The sequence below is a fragment of the Ursus maritimus genome, unplaced genomic scaffold (genome assembly GCF_017311325.1).
Source record: "Ursus maritimus isolate PB19 unplaced genomic scaffold, ASM1731132v1 scaffold_16, whole genome shotgun sequence".
Taxonomy (NCBI): Eukaryota; Metazoa; Chordata; class Mammalia; order Carnivora; family Ursidae; genus Ursus; species Ursus maritimus.
In genome coordinates, this window is record NW_024424008.1 from 61,391,751 (window position 1) to 61,415,562 (window position 23,812).

Here is a 23,812-nt window from a genome sequence, read left to right on the forward strand (position 1 = left end):
CATTTTGTGCAAAATTTTCGATACTTTTTTTCTGTTCCATGGTGCAATGTTACTTCCTTTAGTAGAAAAGAGGTAAGGAGGGAAGTCAGGAAAGATAACCAAGATTTTTTTTAATTATTATTACTAACATATAATGTATTATTTGTTTCAGGGGTACAGGTCTGTGGCTTTTCAGTCTTACACAACACACAGCACTCACCACAACATGTACCCTCCCCAATGTCCGAGATTTTAGAACACAAGAGATGGCCTCGGTCTCAAACCCTCAAAAGCAATTCTTTGATGGAGGAGAATTACACATCCAAATGGTGAAATTAGTTGCCTAAGAATAAAGAATCTGGTCATTACTGAGGGTTAAATACTCACTCAAGTTTTAAATACTGTCATTAATAAATTCAAAATGGGCTCAATGGAAAAGAACAAATGTGTAATATGGAATCCCAAGGGACGTCAATATAGGGAAATATTTTCTTGACTGAATTAAAATTCTCACTCAAGGAAAGGGACCTGAATACCGCTTTCTTGCTCAAGAAATGAGGAGAACTCAAAGTATGACAGTTCACTGGATATAAGCCCATCTTATAAAGATAAAAGTGCGGCATTCTAAAGGAGACTGGCAGACATCCCAGATCAATTAAGGAAGGAGTTCTGCAGTATATGCAACACACTCATCTTTGAAACCTTAAATTTAGATAACGCAGCTCAAGAATGGGTAAATGGAAATAAAACATATAACTAAGCTGAAGAAAAATTATAGATGTAGGGATTCTTTTCCATGACAGACGTAAAACTCAATGACTCATTCTATTAAGCTGAATCAGTGGGTTAGTCAATGAAGTAAATGAAAACGAATGCTTGACAGGACAGACTACCTGACTGACTGACTGGATCTGTTAGCTGTCAAAAAGTCAAGCCGATGGTTTCACCACAACCAGTTCTTAAAGATCAAGTCTGGAAGTTAGTGCTCAAAATCCCTCAGCAGGTTAGCTGGAGAAATCATATCTGAACTTGCTATGTGGGAACCTAGACAGTATAAGGTGACTACACATAAGCATTATGTACAGAGTGAAAGAGTATAATATCAATCGAATACACCTAGACTGATTATTGCATTACTATGGACTATAATTTTCTTCAAGTTAGGACCCAGAAAATAGAAATAGGCTTGCATTTGAGTCTATCAAGTAGATCTAACGGTTGTATTGTATTTTTTGCTATACATTTAGTAGGGGCCAGGCATTGCAATTAGAATTTTAAAGAAAAGTCCTTAACAAGAAGGAAGTCAGTACCATTTCCTCTTGAGGAAGCGCCATGCTCAGAGCATGGACTCCCTCACCAATAAATGAAAAGAGGAATAAATTAAGGCTATGTTGAAAGAAATTAAATAAATCAGTAAGTTTCAGTACTCCTAAGAGCCATAATTTCAGTCATTTCCTCCCTTTTTAAACACAGAGAATGACACTTTAAAGAAAAGGTGCTTAAAAAAGTCTTTCTACATTATTTAACTGTTAATAATAATGGAGATAAAAGGATAAAGATGATTCCTGTAGCAAACAAGTCAGTTAAAAATATGACAGAATTTAACAAAAGAAAAATTTAACTGTTAAAACACTGTCATTGAATGGGTTAAAAAATGATGTGCTTCTTGTCAACGAGTCAACATAATTTAATGGCATATTTTGCACATGCTGTAAAATATTCTGCGACCATGTTGGTATTCTAGGTCTTTCGAATCATTTGGAACTATTTAGAAAATTTACCATGGTTTGTCATCTTATGAATATTTAATTTCAGTTTTTGGCACCGACTATTCAAACATTATCTTTTATTCAATTACAAAAATCAACTGAGTTTAATCCAGTTTTTCTTTTTTTTTTTTTTTTTTTAAAGATTTTATTTATTTATGTGACAGAGAGACAGCCAGCGAGAGAGGGAACACAGCAGGGGGAGTGGGAGAGGAAGAAGCAGGCTCCCAGCGGAGGAGCCTGATGTGGGACTCGATCCCGGATCGCCAGGATCACGCCCTGAGCCGAAGGCAGACGCCTCAACGACTGCGCTACCCAGGCGCCCCTAATCCAGTTTTTCTGAGCCAAATCATGGGTCAAAATCATTTTGCTGTCTTGAAGCACCAGAGTTTGTCTCTTTTTCTGAATCTGTCACAATTTTAATCAACTGTAGTTAATCTCCTCAATTGTTGAGGGAGCAGCAGGCTGGCTGAGGACAAAGCATAAGAGGACACCCTGCAACCACCCCACCCCCACTCCTGGTGGGACATGTGATGTTCCTCCAGGACATTCCCAACTATCTTCATGTTAATGCCTTGCTAGAGGGGTCAACAACCTTAATTTGACAAAGGCAAGGTCTCCTGCAACCTGTGAGTCTTCTTTAACATAAGAAAGTACTTTCTCAACCTCCCTTCTTCCTTACCTCCCCCAACCCCATAGTATATAATCAGCCACCCCCCTCACAACCCAGGGCAGCAGGTCTTTCTGCCCACGGGTCCTGTCCCCGTGCTTTAATAAACCACCATTTTGCACCAAAGACGCCTCAAAAATTCTTTGTCGTCAGCTCCAGACTCCACCCCACTGAACCTCACCGATATTCCAAAACCACATCATTCCCACCACTAAAACATATTCCTGCTCTATTTTTATACATTAGAATCAGTAATTTCTCTGAAGAAAATATAATTTTGAAAACAAAAGTAACTACTAGTATTAGACAATAAGCCAAACTTTGAATTAGTTTATTACAATAGTCTCCCCGCTATCCACAAGGGGTACGTTCCAAGACCCCAGTGGGTGCCTGAAACAGAGAGTACCGAACTCCGTAAATACTGTTTCTTATATGTACATACGGATGAGAAAGTTTAATTATAAATGAGGCACAGTAAGAGATTAACAACAATAATAAAATAGAAGCATTATAATAGTATACCGTAATAAACGTTATGGGAACGTAGTCTCTTTCTTTCAAAATATCTTACTGGACTCACCCTTCTTGTGAGGAGATGATAAAGTGCCCACGTGTTGCGCTGGGGACAGGAGATGCACGCCGGACGCAGGCGCTGTGATGTAAAGCTAGCCTACTATTGACCTTTGAAAGATTCGTCAGAAGGACGATCATAGCCCTGGACCTCCGTTGACCGCTGGTAATTGAAACAGCTGATGGCGAAACCACAGATAAGCAGGGGACTACCGTATATATTCCTTATTACAATTCCAAATGTCAGCTCATTAAAGTTTGTAGAAAACTTTCTTGTATGTTGTATTCTCGTATATACTCACAATTTCTAAAAACTATTTAAATGCATTTGAACTTGATAAAGCTACATGTGTAGACTGTGGTTTGAGAGAGAGATGACGAGGTTAAACAAACAAAATAGATTTCCAAAAGAATTCTTGAAGGTCATCTAGTATAACACTTCCCTTTTACGGGAACAGATCTACTGCCAAAGATCAGTAGTCTATCCGCAGAGAAGAAATTAGGATTTTATGTCAGAGCGTTCTGCTTTTTCGGAGATCGGCGAGTAGAGGACAACTAACCTGGGGATGTCCTCTTTGAAGAGAGTAGGCTTTATAACATGATTACTATAGTCAAGAGAAAGGTCCTGCAGTGAGTTGTAAGTTAAAGGGTGTAGAAGTTTAGTTTAAAAAAAAAAAAAGTACTGGTATGAGCCACTTGCAGAAATGAGACACGCCCCATTTCATTTCTTTTCCACTGTGGCTTTTATGAATTCCTGAAAGAAGCCAAGCATATTTGAAAATGTAGTGGAAACCATCATTCTTGTGTTCTATTTATGTAAGGAAAAGAGTATATGATAAAAAACAGTGTCACATCCTAACCTACCCTTTTAGCAAATCATTACTGCTAGAGTATGTGTTTGGGATAAATGGCACTTTGCATGGACCTATTATAAATTGCTCTCATATTTAAAAATGTTTTCTAAACAGTAGAAGTATCTTTTATAGTTATATGAATGTCATTGAACAATGGCTAAATATAGACGGTTGATTTATCTTATTCTGAATAGTAATAAATATTTATAAATCTGATTTCATTGTGTTGGCTCATGTTCTTCTAACTGGCCTTTACACATTTAAAAAGGTAGTCTCAAATTCAATGTTTTGCTAAGTTAGTTTAAGATGCAGGGAAAAAGAAAATTCAATCATCTTATCTTTTATCTTGATACCAGACCTTCCTCAGTCTCTCAACATACCTTTCTTAAGTGCCTATTCTGTGTACGATGGTACATCAGTTGGTATAATCAACCTCAATTTTAAGAATTAATTATTAGGTAATACTGAAAACCAGATTCAGAAGAGTAGGTTAGGCTCACCTCCCTAGTTTTTCAGTTTTATCATTGACTTTGGGTATTTACTGACATTAAAGATCAAGAAAATGCAGATTCCATGTGACATCCTTTACCAGTCTCAGCTAAAATATTTGACATTATGAATTTATAATGCCTTTAACACAGTGCACAGTATTAGTATCTTGGGCAACACTACTTGGAACACTTCAAATTTGTAATTTTATATATTGTGATAAATGATCCTCTTTAGCATTTTGATGCTTTTACAACATTTGCACTTTTTTTTTTTTTTTTTTTTTTTTTTTTTTTTTTTTTTTTTTTTTTTTTTTTTTTTTTTTTTGCTTTTCCTATATTCTCATTTCAGGGGCTGGGTCTGAAATTTAACGAGCATTTTCAACCAGTTTTTAAAAATGGCATAATATACTTTAATCTCAGTCCTATCTTATCAGTCTCTCCTTTCTCTTATTAATATATATGTTCTAATTAATATATATGTTCTACATATATATTATCTATCTATCCATCTATCTTTACTTGTTTACGATCACTTTCTTCCATTAGAACGTAAGCTCCAAGGGAATAGAGACTTTATTTCTCAAGTTCAGTATTTTATCCCCTGGGGTTTTAGACTACGGCACGGCAAACGGAAAATCTATTGCTTAATTAATACTTGTTGAATGAGTAAATGATTGAATGCAAACCCGTTTCATGCCTCTCCTTGGTGCCTCTTAAAGGGATTGATTATATTTTGAGACAATGTGATCAGCCTTTTTTCTACTGACTACAAACTTTCTTGATCACGCCCCATAGAAGTACCTTTTCTATCTGTATGGGCGTATATTTGAAACAAAATATTCATAAAACAATGTTATTATCTGCCATGAACTCTGATAATTAAATCTCAAAGCTATTGTATTTCATTCTACTTATGGAAAAAATAATGCTGTAGATCGGAGGATTTTTAGAGAAAGCAGAGAAAGCAGTCCATAGGACACCATACTGATGACTGTGTGTCATCATATATTCGTCCAAACCCACAGAATGTACAACACCGATAATGAACCGTAACGTAGCCTTCATGCGTACCCTCTGTAACCAGCCGCGTACCATAATGTAAGCTTTGAGTGATTATGATGCGTTAGCGTGTGGTCATCAGTTGTAACAGATATCCACTGTGGTCAGCCCTGTTGATAATGGCAGAGGCTACCCATGTGTTTGGGCAAAGTGCATATAAGAAATTTTTGTACTTTCCACTTAGTTTTGCTGTGAACCTAAAAATTCTCTGAAAAAATGAAGTTTTAATAGAAAAAGTAATCATGCTGGTCTTGAAATTGAGTTCACAACCCACAAACCTGCAGTTTGTGAAACACTGTTTTAGACAAATGCCGACAGATGAACCACATGAATCTCAGCTCATATGAGAAGAGCACAGGTATCGTAGTCCGTGTTGGACTGTATAATTGTCAAGTGTCTTTTTTCCTGCACTTCCTACCCTTCTCAGATGCTCCCGGCTCTCTTTATCTGGATATCGCTGACTTCTCATATCCCAGACTTTCAGGGGCTGGAAGGCCTAAAAGATACTAGTAAATGTCTCTTCTAGGCCTTGAGCAGCTGAGAAATTATGTAAATTTGGATTTTAATTCAGCTACAAAGCTAAATACCAAAATTATTTCATATAATTCTCACCACAACCATACAAACTAAAAATCCCTCCTTTTCTAAGTAAAAACACTGAGGCTCAAGGGGTCAAATGCTTTACTCAAGGTAACACAGCTAGTAAGCAGCAACGCGAGACCCACTCCTTTTCCCAATATAGTTTCTTACCCCGGGGAGATAGATGCATGATGCAGAAGTTTCTAGAATCCAGAGTCAGTTCCTCTGGACCTCTGAGCTTCCAGATACTGAAAGGAGGGAGGCCTAAAGGCCTGGTGTTCCCTGCTTCTTGCTGTGGACCATGGAAAAGAAAAATGTAATGTTCTCTCAACTTCACTTTGCCAGTGTGCCCCTGCTCAACCCCACCCTGACCTCTAGCCCCTTCTCCTGTGCAGGGGGTGGGGGTGGGCATATAAGATTATCCCTGACCATTTCTTCTACCCTTCATCACATGGGGCCAGCACAACTAGAGCCCCTGGGATAAGAAGGACCTCTGCTCCCCTCCCACCCCTGGGAAAATAACCTTGACTCAGCTAAGGTCACGCCAGGTACTGGAGCTCCTAAGCAGCTCTGAGTCAAGCTCCTTTACCTTGCACTGTCCCACCTTCTCACCTAGTGACATGCTGAGTAAGCAGAATCTGATTCTGGCCCAACTCCAGGCCCCATCCCCACCCCACCCCGCCCTCATCAAAGCATGAGTTCAGCTCCCTGCGGATGGACTAGCCTGCCACTTGGGGAGAAGTGTGCTGGGATTCGAGCCTCTCCCCTCCTCCTGACCCCCCCAACCCCCACCCCGCTCCCCGCTGGCGGGCCGCACTGGGCTGACCCCCGGACAGCCGGGTCCCCCCTCCCACCCCTGCAGCCCCGCACCCGCGCACCCGGGGCCTGCTGGGGGCGGGGCGGAGCGCGCGCCTCCCGGCTCGGGGACTGCGGGGCCGGCGGAGGCCTTGGCCGCTCTGAGCGCTCGCTCGCCCGCCCGGGACGCCGCCCCCGCTGCCTGTGCTGCCGCCGCCGGCCGCCGGAGGGGGCGGACCAGCGTCAACCTGTTGTGTGTCCCGCCACCCTCACCCGGCCTGCGGCTCCACAAGGAAGTGCGGCGCCCACACGCGCTCCGAAAGTTGGGCATGCAGGAAGTGCGCGCCCGGCACGGCCACTAGGTCGGCGGCCCGGCCCTCGCGCGCGAGCGCAGGCGGCACAGCGCGGCGTCCGGCCCGGCGGCCCCCGGCTTTCTCCTGCGGCGACGCGCTCCCCGGCCCCCGGATCCCAATGCGCGCGCTCGGCCTCGTCTACACGCTCGTCTGCGCCAACTTTTGCAGCTATCGGGACACTTCTGCTGCGCCGCAGAGCGCAGCCATCAAAGCTTTGCGCAACGCCAACCTCAGGCGAGATGGTGAGACATTCAGATTTTATTTTCTTTAATTTTAAAAAAATGACGTTTTTTGTTGTCGTCGTCCTTTATTTCTTTTAAAAAAACTTTTTCATATGAAGCCTGGTGAAGGCTTCGTGGCGGCGGGGCGAAGGTGTCTCGTACCTGTCCCCATTCCGGAATGGGACTGGGGGCTGCGGGACGCGTGCCGGCGGCGGGGGGCTCACATGGGTCAGGTGGCTCATTTCGCTGCACCCCAGAGAAGTCCTTTCTCTGTTGTACTCACTGATCCCAGGGCCCCGGGAGCTGCGGAAAGTTGCAGCCTGCGCCGCCCCTCGGCCAGGCTCTTAACCTTTTGAACTGGAGACTCAGATAGATGGGACATTTATGACAGGCGGAGGGACTCAAGAGTGGCTTTTTCTGGGTGGTTTGTTTTATTTTTATTGTATCAGTAGGAGGACAGGGAATGATGTCCTTCAGTCCTGCAGTCGTATCTGGAACAGAGAACTTATTTATTATTTATTTTGGGGAGATGGAGGTGTGCAGCGTTTGCCCTATAGGTCCCTGAAGTGAATTTCCCACGGGGGTGCAGCTGTGGCTCAGAAGCTCTGAGTCTGGGGGACTGGGACAGCTGGGGTTTCATCTGTCCCGCAGGGGGACCCGGCTTGTGCTATTCATTTCCTCGCACAAAAGGCTTTCCAACTGTTTGGAAGAAGCAAGACTTTAGACAGCTAACCTAAGCAAGGTCCCGAGCACACTTGTTTGTTCTCCTTTGCTCCGGAGGACACCTGGGTCAGTGAGTCCCAGAGACTTTAACTGAGCTTGCTTACTTTCTGGGCTTCCACCAAGATCTGAACTTGATTTATTCCTTTATTCTCAACTACGACTGATGTTGCCAGTAATTTGAAGCTGTTTCTACCATCTACCTGAACTGGCCCATAGTTTTTTGTTTGTTTTGTTTGTTTGTTTGTTTGTTTTTCCTTCATCAATACTATTTTTCTTTCTGTCTGCCTGTGGAAAGTTCTAACACAACCCACAAGGAGCTCACCAAGCTGTTCTTAATGGCTTCACTGAGTTGGCAATATATGTTCTCCCGTAAATTCATAGTAGCCGTCTTACTCCCTTATCAGTTTCTCTCTTGCTATGCCCTTAATTTGGACTTTACTGAAAGGCTTTTGGACTTTGAAACCACAGGAAAAACCTAGTACGTTTTCTGATGACAGGTACGCTATAGATTTCAGTGTGCTCACGCCATACAAGGTGCTTTAGGTGTGTGGAGGGGGCACGGGGAAGCCTCAGGGTCACCTCCTGGCCAAAAGATGCCCTATATCTCCACAATTACTTTAGCACGGTATTTTTATGTAAAATATTCCAGCAGTGGCTTGCCCTCCATCTTAGTTAAAGCACAGAATTTTCTTACTAAAACTTAAAAAAAAAAAGGTTTAGGCTCAAGACCAAACTTTTATAGTTTTGCTTCCCTCATTAATGTTTCCACCAGGGACGGTCTTCTCCTAGTTGAGTTTTTAGATTTGTTAACGTTTGCACTTTCTATGCCCTCTTAGCCGTGTGGAATAAAATGCCATGTATAATTTGCATGACTTCATAGCCATAATTTTGTAATCCTTAGCCTCCCAAGTATCAGTTACAAGATGTCAAGGACAGAAAGTGAAAAGTATGTAACCATTGCCTGGTAACCCAGGATTCCAACTAAAACCAAGTCATGCAGCTCATATTTTTTTAAAAGAATACTCTCCTTTTAGTTTTCATTGTTAAAACTCTGTACATCTGCCTAGTCTATATGATAAATGCTTTATTTTATCAAAATTTTGAAAACTACCCTGGATTGATTTATTCATATTTGAGTTAAGGCTGTTTTTCAATTACTAACAGCACACACATGCACACACATTTTGATTAATTTGGATTGCTCAACACTTTCCTCAATGTCAGTCTCATTTTGCAAACAAAACTAGGAGGGGGGGAAAGGTTAGATTAAAAAAATTGTTATATACAGAGTAAAAAAAAAATTAATACTCGTCATGGGTTATAGTTTGGGGAATTTTCAAAAGTCATCTTATTCTTAAGTGTTACAGAGCATGCATTCTCAAAGAGAGACAAAATTGCCCGAAAGTAGCAAAATCGGATCTTAGAGGGTGAAAAAGTCTTAAATACTACAATGGTTTGTGATCCTCCAAAGGGCCAGTATATATAAAGAAGTAGACCGTATATCTGTAGTGTTCAATTTTATGGGAGGGGACATGATTAGGAAAAAAATCTAAACAGGCTTTTGAAGGGAGGATTGATGATAATGGAAAAAAAAAAAAGTTGAGAAGCACTGCCATAGGTTTTGCTGAGGGAGTAAGAATAAAGGGTCTTTGAAAAAGTCTAGACATCATCTGGAAAATCTTAATCACAACAGTTGGGCTGATGAGAGAAAGTAATAACGTATTAAATTAAAACCCTTGTTCTAATTCCAGACATTTTTAACTGGTTCCCCTGAAGTTCCTTTGTTAAGGAAGACAATAGTCTTGTTCTTTGGAGTATCATTTTAAAACAGGGTGTAAGCCTGGGGAGGACATGGGTATGGAATGTAATAAGGGGAAATACAAAAGATAAAAGTTTCCAAACATTAATGTAGAGTCCTTAGGAGATCAGACCCTCAGATTACAAGTGGTGGTAAGTCACAATAGAAAATTAGCCCTGACCCTTGAATAGGGTTTTAGAAACCAGTACCTAATGATGGAACAATCTTCATTCATAGCTGAGTGCCATCAATTTGTTCCCACTGACCCTGTTAGCTGCTACCTAATGCTGGAATCAAGATAAGAACAAACAGGGCAGACATCCTGTCATGGGCATGAGATGTGTTGGATCCTGTCCAGCCTGACACACAGAAAACTTGTTTTTTTTTTTCTACCTGTACTGGAGAGATCCAGATAGCTGGAATAGCTAGAAATGGTACGGAAGTGTTAGAGTCAATAAATGATAATCTCCTTCTACCCAGTGTAGGAGGCCGGTCTGCTGCTGTCTCCTGGCCTTCCAGAACTCTCCATCACAATATATTTGTATTATAAAGGGGTATCTGCAGACTCCTTCCCAGCACCTGCAGAATGGCTCAAGGTGACCCAATGGTGGTGGAATTTGGTCCCTGTCTCCAGGAGGAAACTGGATTCTACAGCTAAGATGGATAAAAGTATCATAGTTTGCAAAACTTAATTGAATATTTATACTTCCTTATATCAAATTTATTATTCTTAAACTGATTTACTTTTGACACCCATTCCTGATGTCCCTCCTAGCACAGAGAAAGTCTTAATTTAGCAGCACAATCCCCATATTCTTATTTTAGTGCCTGTGCAGTTGGTGCTTTTATAATAACTGGTCACAACTGTGTTACTCAGAGTGAGGATCAAGAAATATAAAGGTAGCAATTAACTGACAGTATTACTTATTTTAAAAGCAAACTAGACAGGACTTCCTGCTGGGGGTCCGGGGTTAGGGATACAGATGCTCTCTTCATTTTCTTGACCTTTTGTTGTTTTCTGTGTTGCTTTCAGGTGCTGGTGGGAAATGATTCTGAATTTAAATTTGTTTGCTTAATATGCCAATACTTGAATTTTCTGTTATATTATCATTACCTAGTGATAGGCCTGCAGGTTTACTAATTGTGGTCTTAAATCTTTAAGGAGTCAAGCTTGTTTCTTAGATAATGTGGGTTTCTGTCATCAGTGATGACAAAGATTAGATCTGTTAGGAAAGGTGACAAAAGAGAGGACAATGTAAACAAATTACTAGGTTTATTTGTTTTTTTTAATGTATGTCAGTAACACTGACATGCAATATCCTTTATATGCACCCCTATATATAGGATAGATATTCTGTATGTTGCAGCATTATTTGCAATAAAGACATTATTTTTAAAGTGTGTGAAAGCTGAGAATCAGGTTAGTGTCAGATCTTATGTTCTTCTGATTTGATATTTTCTGTTCAACTCCAAGGGCATTAAAGTTTCATAATCTCATAGAGCATCATGGTGATTATGGATTTTAAGTGTAACATGGCTTTGACTTGCTGCCATGGGTTATAGTATTTAATATAGGTTCTTCTAAAGAGGTGTGTTTAAACAGGTGACATATTCTGTGTAGGAGGAAATGCCACTAGGTTGTGAGTTACGGTAATGACAATTTTGTCTATGGGATTTTCCCTCTCAGGGAATGGGAGCAAAACTTCATTGTTTCAGAACAGTATGGTCAACCAGTGGAGCATTGTCCCCAGAGTTATTGATCTCTAATGACCAGTGATAAGCATGCTGTCACACAGGTCTCCTGAGTATGCGTGGTCTCAGCCCCATCATTCTGAGTCTGGAAGGACGTGTGTATTTATGTCTGTCCTTGAGAGCTGAGTCATAATGCACATTTTCTCCCTTCTGGAGCTGCTCTTCCACTTTCCCTGCTGAATCAATCCGATTAGCTTAAAAAGGTACTCCCTGAGCACTGTAATAAAATCTTCCTTATATTTAAAATAAGGACATCTTTTAAGTGAGCCAGGTGTGGCTGCTCCTAGCTTATCAGTGCCATGTCCTTTAGGGAATGATTTGGTCTCTTCACAGAGGAGTCAGATGGCAGAAGGTGGAAGTGAATCGTATTTGAGCTGTCTGTCCTTTTTTAAGGTTGTCTCTTTTTAGTTTGTTCCTTACTTGGTGTGGACTGTCCTCTAAACATGAAACGTTGAAAATGAATGTACAAATAGTTCTTTGTCCTGAGCTCTGCTGCTGACCCCCACTGTAACTTACTCATGTCTATGGCAATTATTTATTGTATCTCTAAGCTTTGCCAGTTGCGGTATTGGGTGCACAGTTATCTAGCACATTATGAACAAAACATGCCCAGTTCCGGCCTTCTTCCAGCCTGTAGTCTCCTGGACAATAGAGACAAATGCATGCTTTGTGCCAGTGTATTACCATTGTCTTTCAGATGCGTTCTGAAAGCCCCAGGATTCTCCACCTATTCTTCAACAGAACTGTTCCACATGCATCTCTACATTTTTGCTTCACATATTTGAAGCCATCAAAAGACTTTTATTTGAAAATAATTTATTTTGCAGTTAGAAAAGTGTGAAGGCACAGTGTAGTGTGATAGTTGCTTTTATGGGGGAAATGCACAGGGGTATGGGAATTCACAAGGAGCACCTAATCTAGATTTGAGGGATTGGGGAAGGCTTCCTGGAGGAAGTGGTGAGTAGAGTCAGAAGGGAAATGAAGGGTGAGTAAGTTGGAGGCGGTGAGGAAGGAGGGTGGAGTTTGCTAGTTGGAGACAGCCCTTGCCGAGATTTGAAGTTGAGAACATAACCATCATGTGTCTACCAAGTAAAGGTCTGGGAAGTAATGTTAGGGAGTTCGGCCATTTGTAGGGCGATGAGAAGCCACTGGAAGAATTAGTTTGGAGAAAGATAGGGCCTGTGCCGTGTTTGAATACTGCGTGCCCATGCTCCTGAGAAGTCACCCAGGCCAGTGCTGTGATCGGGAACAGTCTCCCAATACCTCCACTGCCCGTGGGACATGAACACAGGACCACTTAATTTTCAACATGATTGTGGTGGATGTGGCTGGTTTTCCTAGCCCAAAATTTCCAGATGTAAGACACTGGTGTCCTGGGACGTCACTGAAGTCCCCTCCCCCTGGATGCCCCCGCTGTGGCTCAGCATGCCAGATGCTAGATTCTGTTCCCCGTACCTGAGGTCTCATTCAGATCATGTAGATAGTCGGTGCGTTTACAACATTTTAGGGTATTTCAAACTTCCATATTGCAGGATTAATTCAATTTAAAAGGGAACATTTTTACACTGACTTTTATGTGAAGGACGGTTTTGGCAAAAGGTACAGGGGGATAATCCATAATAGCCAAAAAGAAAGAATCCAAGACAAATACTGCAGCAAAAAAATGTTCTCCCTCCCCACACAGTATTTCAAGACCAAATGTAAGTCATAAATAAAGGAGTAAGCCCACGAGACACTAAAGTGCACAAGTGCACACACAGGAAGAAATATTTTCTTCCAAGGATTTTTTTTCAGAATAGGAATGAAGCATGCCTTGTTTTTACAAGCGTTGATGATGCATATAATAATATATCTTTTCTCTGCTCTGTACCATGGTATGCTGACATCAATATATTAGCTTTAATACTGATAGATTAATACTGGGCTTTTTTGTGCTTCGTGCTGTGTTCAGGTTAGTGGTTTTCGTGTAGTTGGGAGGCAGGGGTGTCTCTGGAAACACTCTGGTCCAGGCATAGAAGTTGTCTTTCATATGAGGAGGGATGTTTTCTGATTTTAGGTTTTTTACTTGAGCACTTTTTTGTAGAGTGTTTACGAAGACAGATAGTTTCAGAGGCAGCACTTTGCCTGCAAAAGTGAGCCAGATGTGATTTGGAATCTTGTACCTTAGGATTCTTGATTTCTGGAGTTTGGAAGCCAGTGTGCCTTCTTGGGACTGAAGGAGCTCCATGAAACCTGCTGGGTGTGCTGAATTATGTGCTCTGTGAGTTTTGAACATGTCATTTCAGACCCAGCAGGTTCTGCATTTCACTGAGACATGCCATGAGCAATCTAGCAACAGCCTGCTTTTATTTTTTTAAAATTTTTATCCATTTATTTTTTTTTGTTTATTTATTTATTTATTTTAAAGAGGGAGTGCATGAGTGAGGGGAGGGGAAGAGGGAGAGAGAGAGAATCTTAAGCAGACTCCCACTGAGCCTGGGAACCCGATGTGGGGCTAGATCTTATGACGCTGAGATCATGACCCAAACAGAAATCAAGACTTGGACCCTCAACCAAATGAGCCCCCCACGTGCCCCCAGTAACACCCCACTTTAACAGACTTGAGCTATTCGGCAACCTCTACAATGTAAGATGCAACCAGGTGAACCAGTAAGTATGCAATAAATCCACTTCAAAGCCAACATCAGTGTTGCAGAGTTTGTAAATGAGTTCATAAGTTCATGTGTCAGACACGAAGAGACCCTTTGCCTCTACTTTCCATGTAATTCCATCCCCTTTGTTTTGGTAGTTTTTATATCCACAGCAGAATAGGAGCATGATATTGGAATAGAGAACAGGACTGGTTCGAGTTATGCACACTGTTGGTACAGAGAACTGACAGCTAGTAGTTTTTCTGCCTCTTTGTCTTTCCACGCCTTGGAAAGCAATCATGAGAATGTAAGGCTTCTTATTGAATAAGGCCAAGAAAGTTTCAGCCTGCAAGGGACTGAGTGTCTGTTTCCCCCCAGAATTCATACATTGAAATCCTAACTCCCAGCGTGATGATATTAGAAGGTAGAGCCTTTGGGAGGTTATTAATGGCGTTAGCGCCCTTATACAAGGGACGCCAGGGACATCCCTCACCCTTTATGCCAAGAGAGGATACAGCAAAAAGATACCCAGGCCTTGATCTTGGACTTCCGGCCTCCAGACCTGTGAGGTATAAACTTGTGTCGTTTAAACACTCTGCTATTTGGTTGCAGCAGTCTGCGTGGGCTAAGACATACCTTGCTCCAGATGCCACCAGGGAATTACTATGTTACAGCCCAGTAATGTTGCTGATTTTTAAAATCATGTGCTTGATTACGGCGCCTTGGGGGCTCAGTCGGTGGAGCGTCTGACTCTTGGTTTCTGCTCAGATCACGATCTCAGGGTTGTGAGATCCAGCCCTGCATCTGTCTCTGTGCTCAGCCGGGAGTCTGCTTGGGGTTCTCTCTCTGTCTCCCTCTGCCCCTCTCTGCCCCCCTCACAAGTGTTCTCTCTCTCTTTCTCTCTAAAAAATTTAAATAAATGAAATAAAATTATGTCCTTAAATCATAAAGGAAAGTTTAGATGATGTGTTTAGTGGGTTTACTGGTGTCCTAAACTGAAAGTGGTATTAGCTGCAGTATATATGGATTTCAACCAGAAAATTGGCATTTCTATGTCAACCTTGTGGAAAAGAATGATTGCAGCCTGCATGATAATAAACACATTATCATTCTTTTGGTAGTAAGTAATAGATTTGTGTTTGTCAAGAGGGAGATGAAGAGGGATTTTATTGGCACTTTGGATTAGACCATTTTGAGGTCAGAATTCTTAATAACTTGAGTGAAGACATAGCACACATCTGCTAAACTTAGGTATTTTAGCTGGAAAGAATAGTTAGTGAGTTGGAGTAGATGTAGAGAGGTAGGCTTTCTTGTAAAGGGCCAGATAGTAAATATTTTAGGTTTTCAGGCTATAGTGTCTCTGTTGCAATGACTTGACTCTGCCATTGTAGTATGAAAGTAGCCATGAAATTATGAACAGTTGTGGCTGTGTTCATTCCAATAAAGTGTTATTTACAGAAACAGTGTGGGTCTGAAGGCTGTGATTTGCTGACTGCTGAATTAGAAAATCCATGTGCTCTTAGGTGAAAATGATTGGCTGATCTTTTGAAATTCAACAGGAATAAGTGAAAAATCTCATTCTTTGGCTAGGAAACAAGAGCAACTACATAATTACAAAATGGAGTAACTTGGATTAACATCAGCTCATGCCATGATGGATGGTTGGATGGATGGATGGATGGATGGATGGATGGATGGATGGATGGCTAGATGAATAGATAGGTAGATGGTTGGATGGGTGGACAGGTGGGTGGGTGGATGGATGGATGGATGGATGGATAGATGGATGGATAGATAGGTGGATGGATGAATGGGTGGATGGATGGATGGATGGATGGATGGATGGATGGATNATAGATGGATGGATAGATAGGTGGATGGATGGATGGATGGATGGATGGATGGATGGATGGATGGATAGATAGGTGGGTGGATGGATGGATGGATGGATGGATGGATGGATAGATGGATGGATAGAAGGATAGATAGGTGAATGGATGGATGGATAGATGGATAGATGGATAGATAGGTAGATGGAGAGGTAGATGGATGAATGGATGGATGGATGGATGGATGGATGGATGGATAGGTAGATGGATGTACATGTCTATATCTGTGTCTGTATTGTTAACTGGTTTAAATTAACACAGCTTATGTTTCAACAAATGTGTAGTTGCTAAACAGCAGTCACTGTTTAAACCTGGTATCAGCATTAATACTATGTCAGGATCAGGGCGGCGGCAGTGCTCTTTTAAGTCAGACTCTGTTCCAGTCCATCGTGTATGAGGGTTAGTGGTCAGGGTCCCTCTCCTGTGGACCAATCTGCTGACTCCTTCAGTCCCATGACCTAAACCCACAGTTTACTACTCTTCTTTTTTTACATTTTCCTTCTTTTGGGCTCCATCTCCTCAGCCAACATGTGTGGTCAAGTTTCTTTGCACCCTCCCACAATGTATGCAAGCTGTTTTACTATTTTTCTATTTTATCACCATATAAGCATCTTTGGTTTCACCATGACTCCCTGTCTCCACCTCTCTCCTCTGCCTTACCCACTGTCACTCCCATGGCTCCCCTGAACACTCTGGGCGATGTCACTGTGATTTGTAACCTCCCCCGTGATGGGTCGCTCTCGTCTTGCAACACTGCCTTCCCTTGGCTTGACACTGCCTCACCTTTGCCTTAACTGCTCCTAACTGCCAGGTTTGAAATGGTGATAGAAATAAAGCTGGGAATAACACAGTACTTGTTTTAGGTTCTTTAGAGGAGCAAGATTAGAGAAGGCCTTAAGAAGTGTATTTTACATGTTATTGTCCCTGTAACATTTCATTATGAATAATGAAGTAGCAAAGATCTTAGAATGTAGTAGGGATTTTGTTAATACAGAAAGAGCATACAAAGATAAAAAATATATTGCAACCTAGTAATGGCTATAATTGCCGTATTTTGTGAAGCGATATGTATAAATACATTAAATATATACACATATATGTATTTGTGAACTTAAAATGTTTTAAATAGAAGGGTTTTTATGGCTATGGAAATGCAACGTTGAACACAGACATAGATTTTGTTTTCTTGTATCATTGAGCACTCTTTTATTTCTTTATTTTCTGTCTCAGCTAGGTGTTTGTCTCACTGTCTGCCCTGGAAATACGGGTACTTTTTTTAAGGCTCCGACGTCAGCCATATTGTCTCACTTTTCTCACTGATAATCTCTGGAAGATCTTAGTTTTGTCCGAAGTGTCAATTGCTGCTTATGTGTTGGAGACCTGTGAACATGCATTTACTGCCTCTGCCTCTTCACCGAGCTCTGAACGTGACGTCTACGTGGGCTGATTCCACTGGTGCTTAAAGTAAGCTCTCCAGCTTGGAGGCCTGAGAGTGAAATAATGAGGTGTTTTTTTTTTTGTCGTTTTTTGTTTTGTTTTGTTTTGTTTTGTTTTTAATATTAGCTTACTCATCCAGTGGTGAACGCCTTAGCAGTATTAATCCTTGTGGCTAATTCTTTCGGACACAGCACAGTTATGTTTGCATGGACCATGGGTGGGAATACGGGCAGAGGGACTGCATCACTCCGTCATCTTTCCGGACCCCAACACTCCCCAGGAAGAATTGGCTACTCCTTTATTTATCGCCCATTTCCGTCATAATGCCTCTCACGGTACTTATTTATTTACCTGTCTGACATTTTCTGAGGCTTGCCGTATTTAGTACAGCCAGGGGTGCTCATTGTCCGTTTCCTTGTCCAGCACATGGGAGACGAATCAGTAAATCCGCCATAACCCGTGTCTCCTTTCTGTGCCCCATCTTTGAACCGCGTGAGCCCTCCCACCAGCAGACTATAAAGGAGTGGAGAAGAGGTGTTTAAACTCTGAATCGAGGGTGACGGATTTCTGTTCATTGTCTGGGGGCTCTTGATAATCTAGAACAGGCCAGGCCATAGGAGTGGAGGAACAGGTAAGGGAAGGTCGTGGAGATACACACTTGAAGCTTTGGGAGCCTGTGCAGAATCCACGCAGGTGGAATCTAGAGACAGGAAGGCAGGAGAGAAACATTTTTTTTTTTTAAGATTTTATTTATTTATTAGAGAGAGAGAGCGAGCACAAGCAAGGGGAGCAGGCAGAGGGAGAGGGAGAAACAGGCTCCCCGCTGAGCAGGGAGCCCAATGCGGGACTCGATCCCAGGACCCTGGGATCATGACCTGAGCCGAAGGCAGATGCTTCACCAGCTGAGCCACCCAGGGGCCCCAGGAGAGAAACATTATTTACATGAAATACATGCACAGTGAACATGAAGAATCAACAGTGTATTATTGTGCTTTTCAAGTAGGTGATTTCATGGTTTGTGGGCGTATGAGAATAAAACTTGGTATTTCTGGAGTCCTTGCAACACGGCAAAGGGCTCTCTAGCCCTGCCGACAGTGGTTGGTGTGAAGGGTTGAGTTATGTTTCCAGCAGACTTTGTGGATAATGCCAAGATGACACATTTTTTAGACTGCTGCCTTAGGCATAAGCATGACATTTGGGGGTTCACTTTGGACTAATATCATTGAAGTGTGAAGAGTTTACCCCCCCAAAAAACCCCTCTACACATACCGACTACAGTGAATCCTTTTAGGGATACCTTTCCTTTCCAGTATTAATATTTGAGTGCTTTTACATGAAATTCCTGCTACTTACTAAAAGTTCAAAAGATAGAGGTAAAAATAAATTAAGGATCTGGAAAAAAGTCTTAAGGTTCAATCCGGATGATTAACGAACATTAAGAAAAATTAATGGCATCTCTGTTCTGTGCATATAAGGAGCGTGTGTTTAACCCATTTGTTATTTTACTGAGGATTAAGTGAGAGACTTGCCATTGAATGGAATAAAAAATATATGTATTTCTTATAAGAACAAAATGCTCATTGATGGAATAAATATGGAATTAAAGGATTTTTATAGAGTTGTTAATTAAAAAGAATGAAGTGAGAGCTATTTGGAGCCTAGTTTAAATACAGCATATGGGGGCATTATTTAAATGCCCTGAGGAGAACTGCTGTGGCTTTGTATTGTTTTGATTCAATTCTGTAGATTAATGCTTTTCACCAAACCCAATTCCAATAAACGTGAACGCTACTCATTCGCTCAGCAGATGTTTCAGTGCTGCAAAGCCCAGGATGACACACTGCGGTAGAACAGGTGAGCCTCAGGCACCGTTGCTAACTCTCTTAAAGCTTGTACTTTGGCTGAAGAGATGAAACGAGTCTGTGAATCAGCACAGGGCTCTGTCCATCTGGGTGCCACCATTAGGTACCCTAGCCTTTTTGTTTGAAGAATCGGTCCTGTTGACCTAGTTGTAACCATACGTCGTCTCTCCTAATATTTAGCTCAGAAAAAATTATACTGGTTGAGCTGTTGTTGAGCACAGGATTCTTCGAAGGTTGAAAAACAACTCCCTCATTGGTTATCACTATTCTACTCATTAAAATTCGAGCAGAAAAGTAACTTTTGATTGTAGAACTGGGAGTCGTACTTTCTTGATTTCCTCTTTTGTGTATTTAGATGTTAGCCTAAATATTCCTGAACCACAAAAGCAAAAGCTGTGAACTCCCTTGGCAACACACATTAACTTTTTAATGCTTACTTACTAACTTTTTTACTACGTAATATGCAATATGATTATTTGACCACTGGATGGCAGTAGAAAAAAGACAGCTTTGTGCATCATATTTTTTTTACTCCCTCTCTTGGGAATGTGAGTTAAACTAGGGAAATTTCATACTTTTCAAATACATTGGGAAAAAAATTAGCAATAATGGTAATCTGTCACTAATATACAACTGTTCTCATCTATGTGATCTCAGCAAGTTTTAGATATAATTAAAATGGTTGAATCAGTTATATGACTCTTGTCTTGCTTGGTGCCGTTTACACACCCAGTTTGCAGGCATGTCTAAAATCCATGAAAATAGAATTTAGAAACATCGATTAGTTGAGGGGGCGCCTGGGTAGCACAGTCGTTAAACGTCTGCCTTCGGCTCAGGGCGTGATCCCGGCGTTCTGGGATTGAGTCCCACATCGGGCTCCTCCGCTGGGAGCCTGCTTCTTCCTCTCCCACTCCCTTGCTGTGTTCCCTCTCTCACTGGCTGTCTCTGTCACATAAATAAATAAAATCTTTAAAAAAAAAAAAAAAGAAACATCGATTAGTTGAAAATTATTTTCTGAACGACATTTGCACGTGCAAAGCCCTTAGCTGACCAGTTTCCTCTGAGCACAGAACCATCTGGTTGGCCACTCTAGACTTGCAGAAACTCCCTGGAGACTCTCGTTACTTGCCAGGTGTTTATCGGAAATAAGTAATTTGGGGAGATAAAAGCATTAGTACCATATTGGGAGTGAGAAGTCATCATCTCAGAATCCTCGCATGTGTGGGATCCTGAGGAGACACCGGCAGAGCGTTGAGCAAGTGAAAGCTCAGGAGCATGAAGCCAGCAGCTCACTCCCAAGGTGGGGACAGGGGTCGGTTATGGGCACTCAGTAGCACATAATTGCTATATAAAATGTTTGGTTGTGTCCATCCAGCTTTAATAAAGATTGCAAAATGGCATACATAAATGACCATTTTTAGTGCCTACTGTAGGGCAGGTTGGAAAACTATGTGTTGGAGTCTGTCTTCTCTGGACTCGTGGCCCTCAAAGGTTGCACGCCCTAATTCTGGCATCTCTAAAGAATGCTTTCTACGGCAAAGAATTTGCAGGCGTGATTTAGCTAAGGATCTTGAGATGTGGGGAATCATCCTGGATTTTCTGAGTGGGTCCTGATGTGATCGCAAGTGTCCTTATAGGAGAGAGACTGAGGGAGATCTGACACAGGGACGGAAGAAAGGACCGTGTGGCCACAGAAGCAGAGACTGGAATGATGTGGACACATGCCACAGAATGCCGGGAATCACTGCAAGATAGGAGAGGCGAGCAACATGTTCTTTCCCTGGCGCATCCAGAGGGAGCACGACCCTGCCAGCACCTTGATTTTGGATCATGGCACCGATCTCAGAGTCTGGCCTCTAACACTGTAAGAGAATAAATGTGTGTTGTTTTAAGCTGGTCAGTCTGGGGCAATTTGTTACAGCACCTATGGGAAACTAATAAAGGGTATGAGAGATCTTTTGATGTGAAGGGTGAAGAGTTGGACTGTTTGTTGGGCTCAGTTTTCTAATCATGTATACATTTCACTGGCCAGGAAATCTGTATTGACAGTTTAATGGTGCATTTAGATCTCTGCCTTTGAGAATTCTCTAGTAAGACGAGCCTTACTTTTGCCCTAGTTCCATACCAGAATATCTTGAAAATCCTGGCTTCAGCTCTTAACCTGTTTTTCAGTTCTGATGCTGTCCTGACATGATCAAAGGGCAATGTTCCTATTCCATTATAGTTTCATTGATTCTTAAAATTCTCCCTTAACCCATATTGTGACATTTATGGCTTTGTTGGCTCATGTGCATTCGTTGGTTCATTCCACAAACTTTTGTTGTGAGTTCAGTGTGTTAGTTTCTAGGCTGGATTGTAGGGCAACAGTGTTGACCGTGGTATGATGATAATGACTTTGTTAATTAGCTGTGCTGTAATGGTTATCATCCAGAGTGCTTACTTGTACGGAGAGTATGCTGATGGGACATACTATGTGCTAGTGTGATGGCGATATTACGTGATAGGTGGTGGAAGATTAAAGAGATTGATCGCGGGGTATTTGCAGATATTAGGTTTGTTGGGAACTTGGAGCTTAGGACAGAATGAGAGAATTCTAGTTGAATTTCTTCTTTTTTTTTTAAGATTTTATTTATTTATTTGACACACAGAGAGAGACAGCCAGTGAGAGAGGGAACACAAGCAGGGGGAGTGGGAGAGGAAGAAGCAGGCTCTTAGTGGAGGAGGCTGATGTGGGGCTCGATCCCAGAACTCCAGGATCACGCCCTGAGCCGAAGGCAGCCGCTTAACCGCTGTGCCACCCAGGCGCCCCTCTAGTTGAATTTGTGAGCCCAGTTTCATTAGCTGGAATTGAACCCAACACTTGCCACTTTAGAGCGCCATTGCCCAACAGAAATATACTGCAAGGCTCTGTCATTTAAAAAATTGCAGTAGCCACATAAAAAAGTAAAAAAGAAATGCATGAAACTTATTTTATTAATATATTTTATTTAACCCAATCTGTACCCAAATATTATCCTTTTAATGTTCAATAAATATTTAAAAATAGTGAGATATCTCTTCATAGTCTCTTTGTCATGTTGAGTCCTCAGAATAGGATATGCACTTTTACACTTATGGCACCTCGTATTTCAGACTAGACACATTTCAGATACTCAGTACTAATATGGGGCTGGTCATTATCAATTTGAACAGCATCGTTCTGAGACATTAATATCATTTATTTAGACTAACACAGTTATCATTGGTCTTTTTCCAAAATAAAAAATAATTTATGAAAGCTCTTTCTCCAGCTCTTTTTTTTGCAGTGTGTTGAAGTTGACTTGAGTCACTTTTTAGGAGAAGTAATAATCTAATATAGGGCAAATTTTATATGGTTTCTATTTTGCTTTCTTATTATATCAACATGGATACATTTGATGTTTCTGATTGTTTTCATATATTCTCTTTAAAAAAAAACATCATACAGTCATCTATAAGATATGCAGTCAGCCAGGCTACTCAGTTTTTACGGCAAGTGCAGCGTTTTTGATATTTGAGAAGCTGCTTATGCAAACAGCAGCTGGTGCTTCATTTCTCTGTCATGGATGGAAAAATCTGTACTTAACCAGCTTTGGTATTCTTTTTCATCTACAACTTAATTTGACTCAGGTAGTGGTAACATTCTTTTTTATCACTTGACCATTTTTAAAAATTACTTTTTCTGGCTGATCAGTGAAAGATTTGAAAAGCCAAGTCTTGCCATGTGCGGAGGGAGGCTTTAACCTATTAGAAGTTTGATACAGCTTTTTATTAAATAACCCATATCTCCCTGGATTTAGAGGCCTTGAACAGCATCTGTTTCGAGTCTGCCTTTTTAAAGGAAATTTAAAGGTTACGAGCACTGGCGTTTTGCATTTTAAAATCTCAGGTCTACCAGTCACTCTATGGTCCACAATGGAAAGATGATCAATAGAAATGATTTCAGAAATATAAATCATTCCTCCTTTTTGCTCAGTGACTTATTTCTACCAAATTTTTGATTGGGTGTTTGTCAGCATGGCCTTTTAATTTGTTAATAATTTGGGCAAGCAAAAGCATCTGTCAAGTGAATGCAGCTGGGAAGGGTGTCCTGTTTTTCTGTAACGGACTCTCGAGCCGTCTCCGTGGATTTTGTTCCTGTGAGAGGCTGACGTGTAACATGTAACACGTAACCACGCCCCACACAGGTTGCACGGCTGCACAGTGCATTTCTTCTGTGGGCGGCGGGCTCAGCTCACGCTGCCTGAGGTCTCAGCCCGCGAAGGACCTCAGCACGGTGCCCTTCGTGTTCCGGACAAACACCCAGGATGGAAAAGCTTTGTTCTAAGGAAGGAACTGCTTCATGAGCTCAGCATGTCTTCCACAG

The 23,812-nt window shown here is 41.5% G+C and overlaps 1 protein-coding gene and 1 long non-coding RNA gene across 4 annotated transcripts in view; one reads left to right on the forward strand and one right to left on the reverse strand.

Annotated features, from left to right (window-relative positions):
• LOC103662445 overlaps nucleotides 1-6,273 on the reverse strand; it is a 512,157-nt gene extending 505,884 nt beyond the window's left edge. Inside the window, exon 1 of one of the 2 annotated variants that reach the window (XR_568454.2) lies at nucleotides 6,140-6,273. This is a non-coding gene — a long non-coding RNA (uncharacterized LOC103662445). Of the gene's footprint in view, nucleotides 1-2,995; nucleotides 3,079-6,139 lie in introns of those variants that run through there. The other variant, XR_005835098.1, reaches the window with a different exon arrangement.
• Nucleotides 6,274-7,051: 778 nt separating this feature from the next.
• Nucleotides 7,052-23,812, forward strand: part of PDGFD (platelet derived growth factor D) — a 225,082-nt gene continuing 208,321 nt past the window's right edge. Inside the window, exon 1 of one of the 2 annotated variants that reach the window (XM_040631278.1) lies at nucleotides 7,052-7,358. In XM_040631278.1, coding sequence (XP_040487212.1) covers nucleotides 7,235-7,358 — 124 coding nt within the window. In that variant the 5' untranslated portion in view covers nucleotides 7,052-7,234. The remainder of the gene's footprint in view (nucleotides 7,359-23,812) is intronic. The other variant, XM_008690222.2, reaches the window with a different exon arrangement.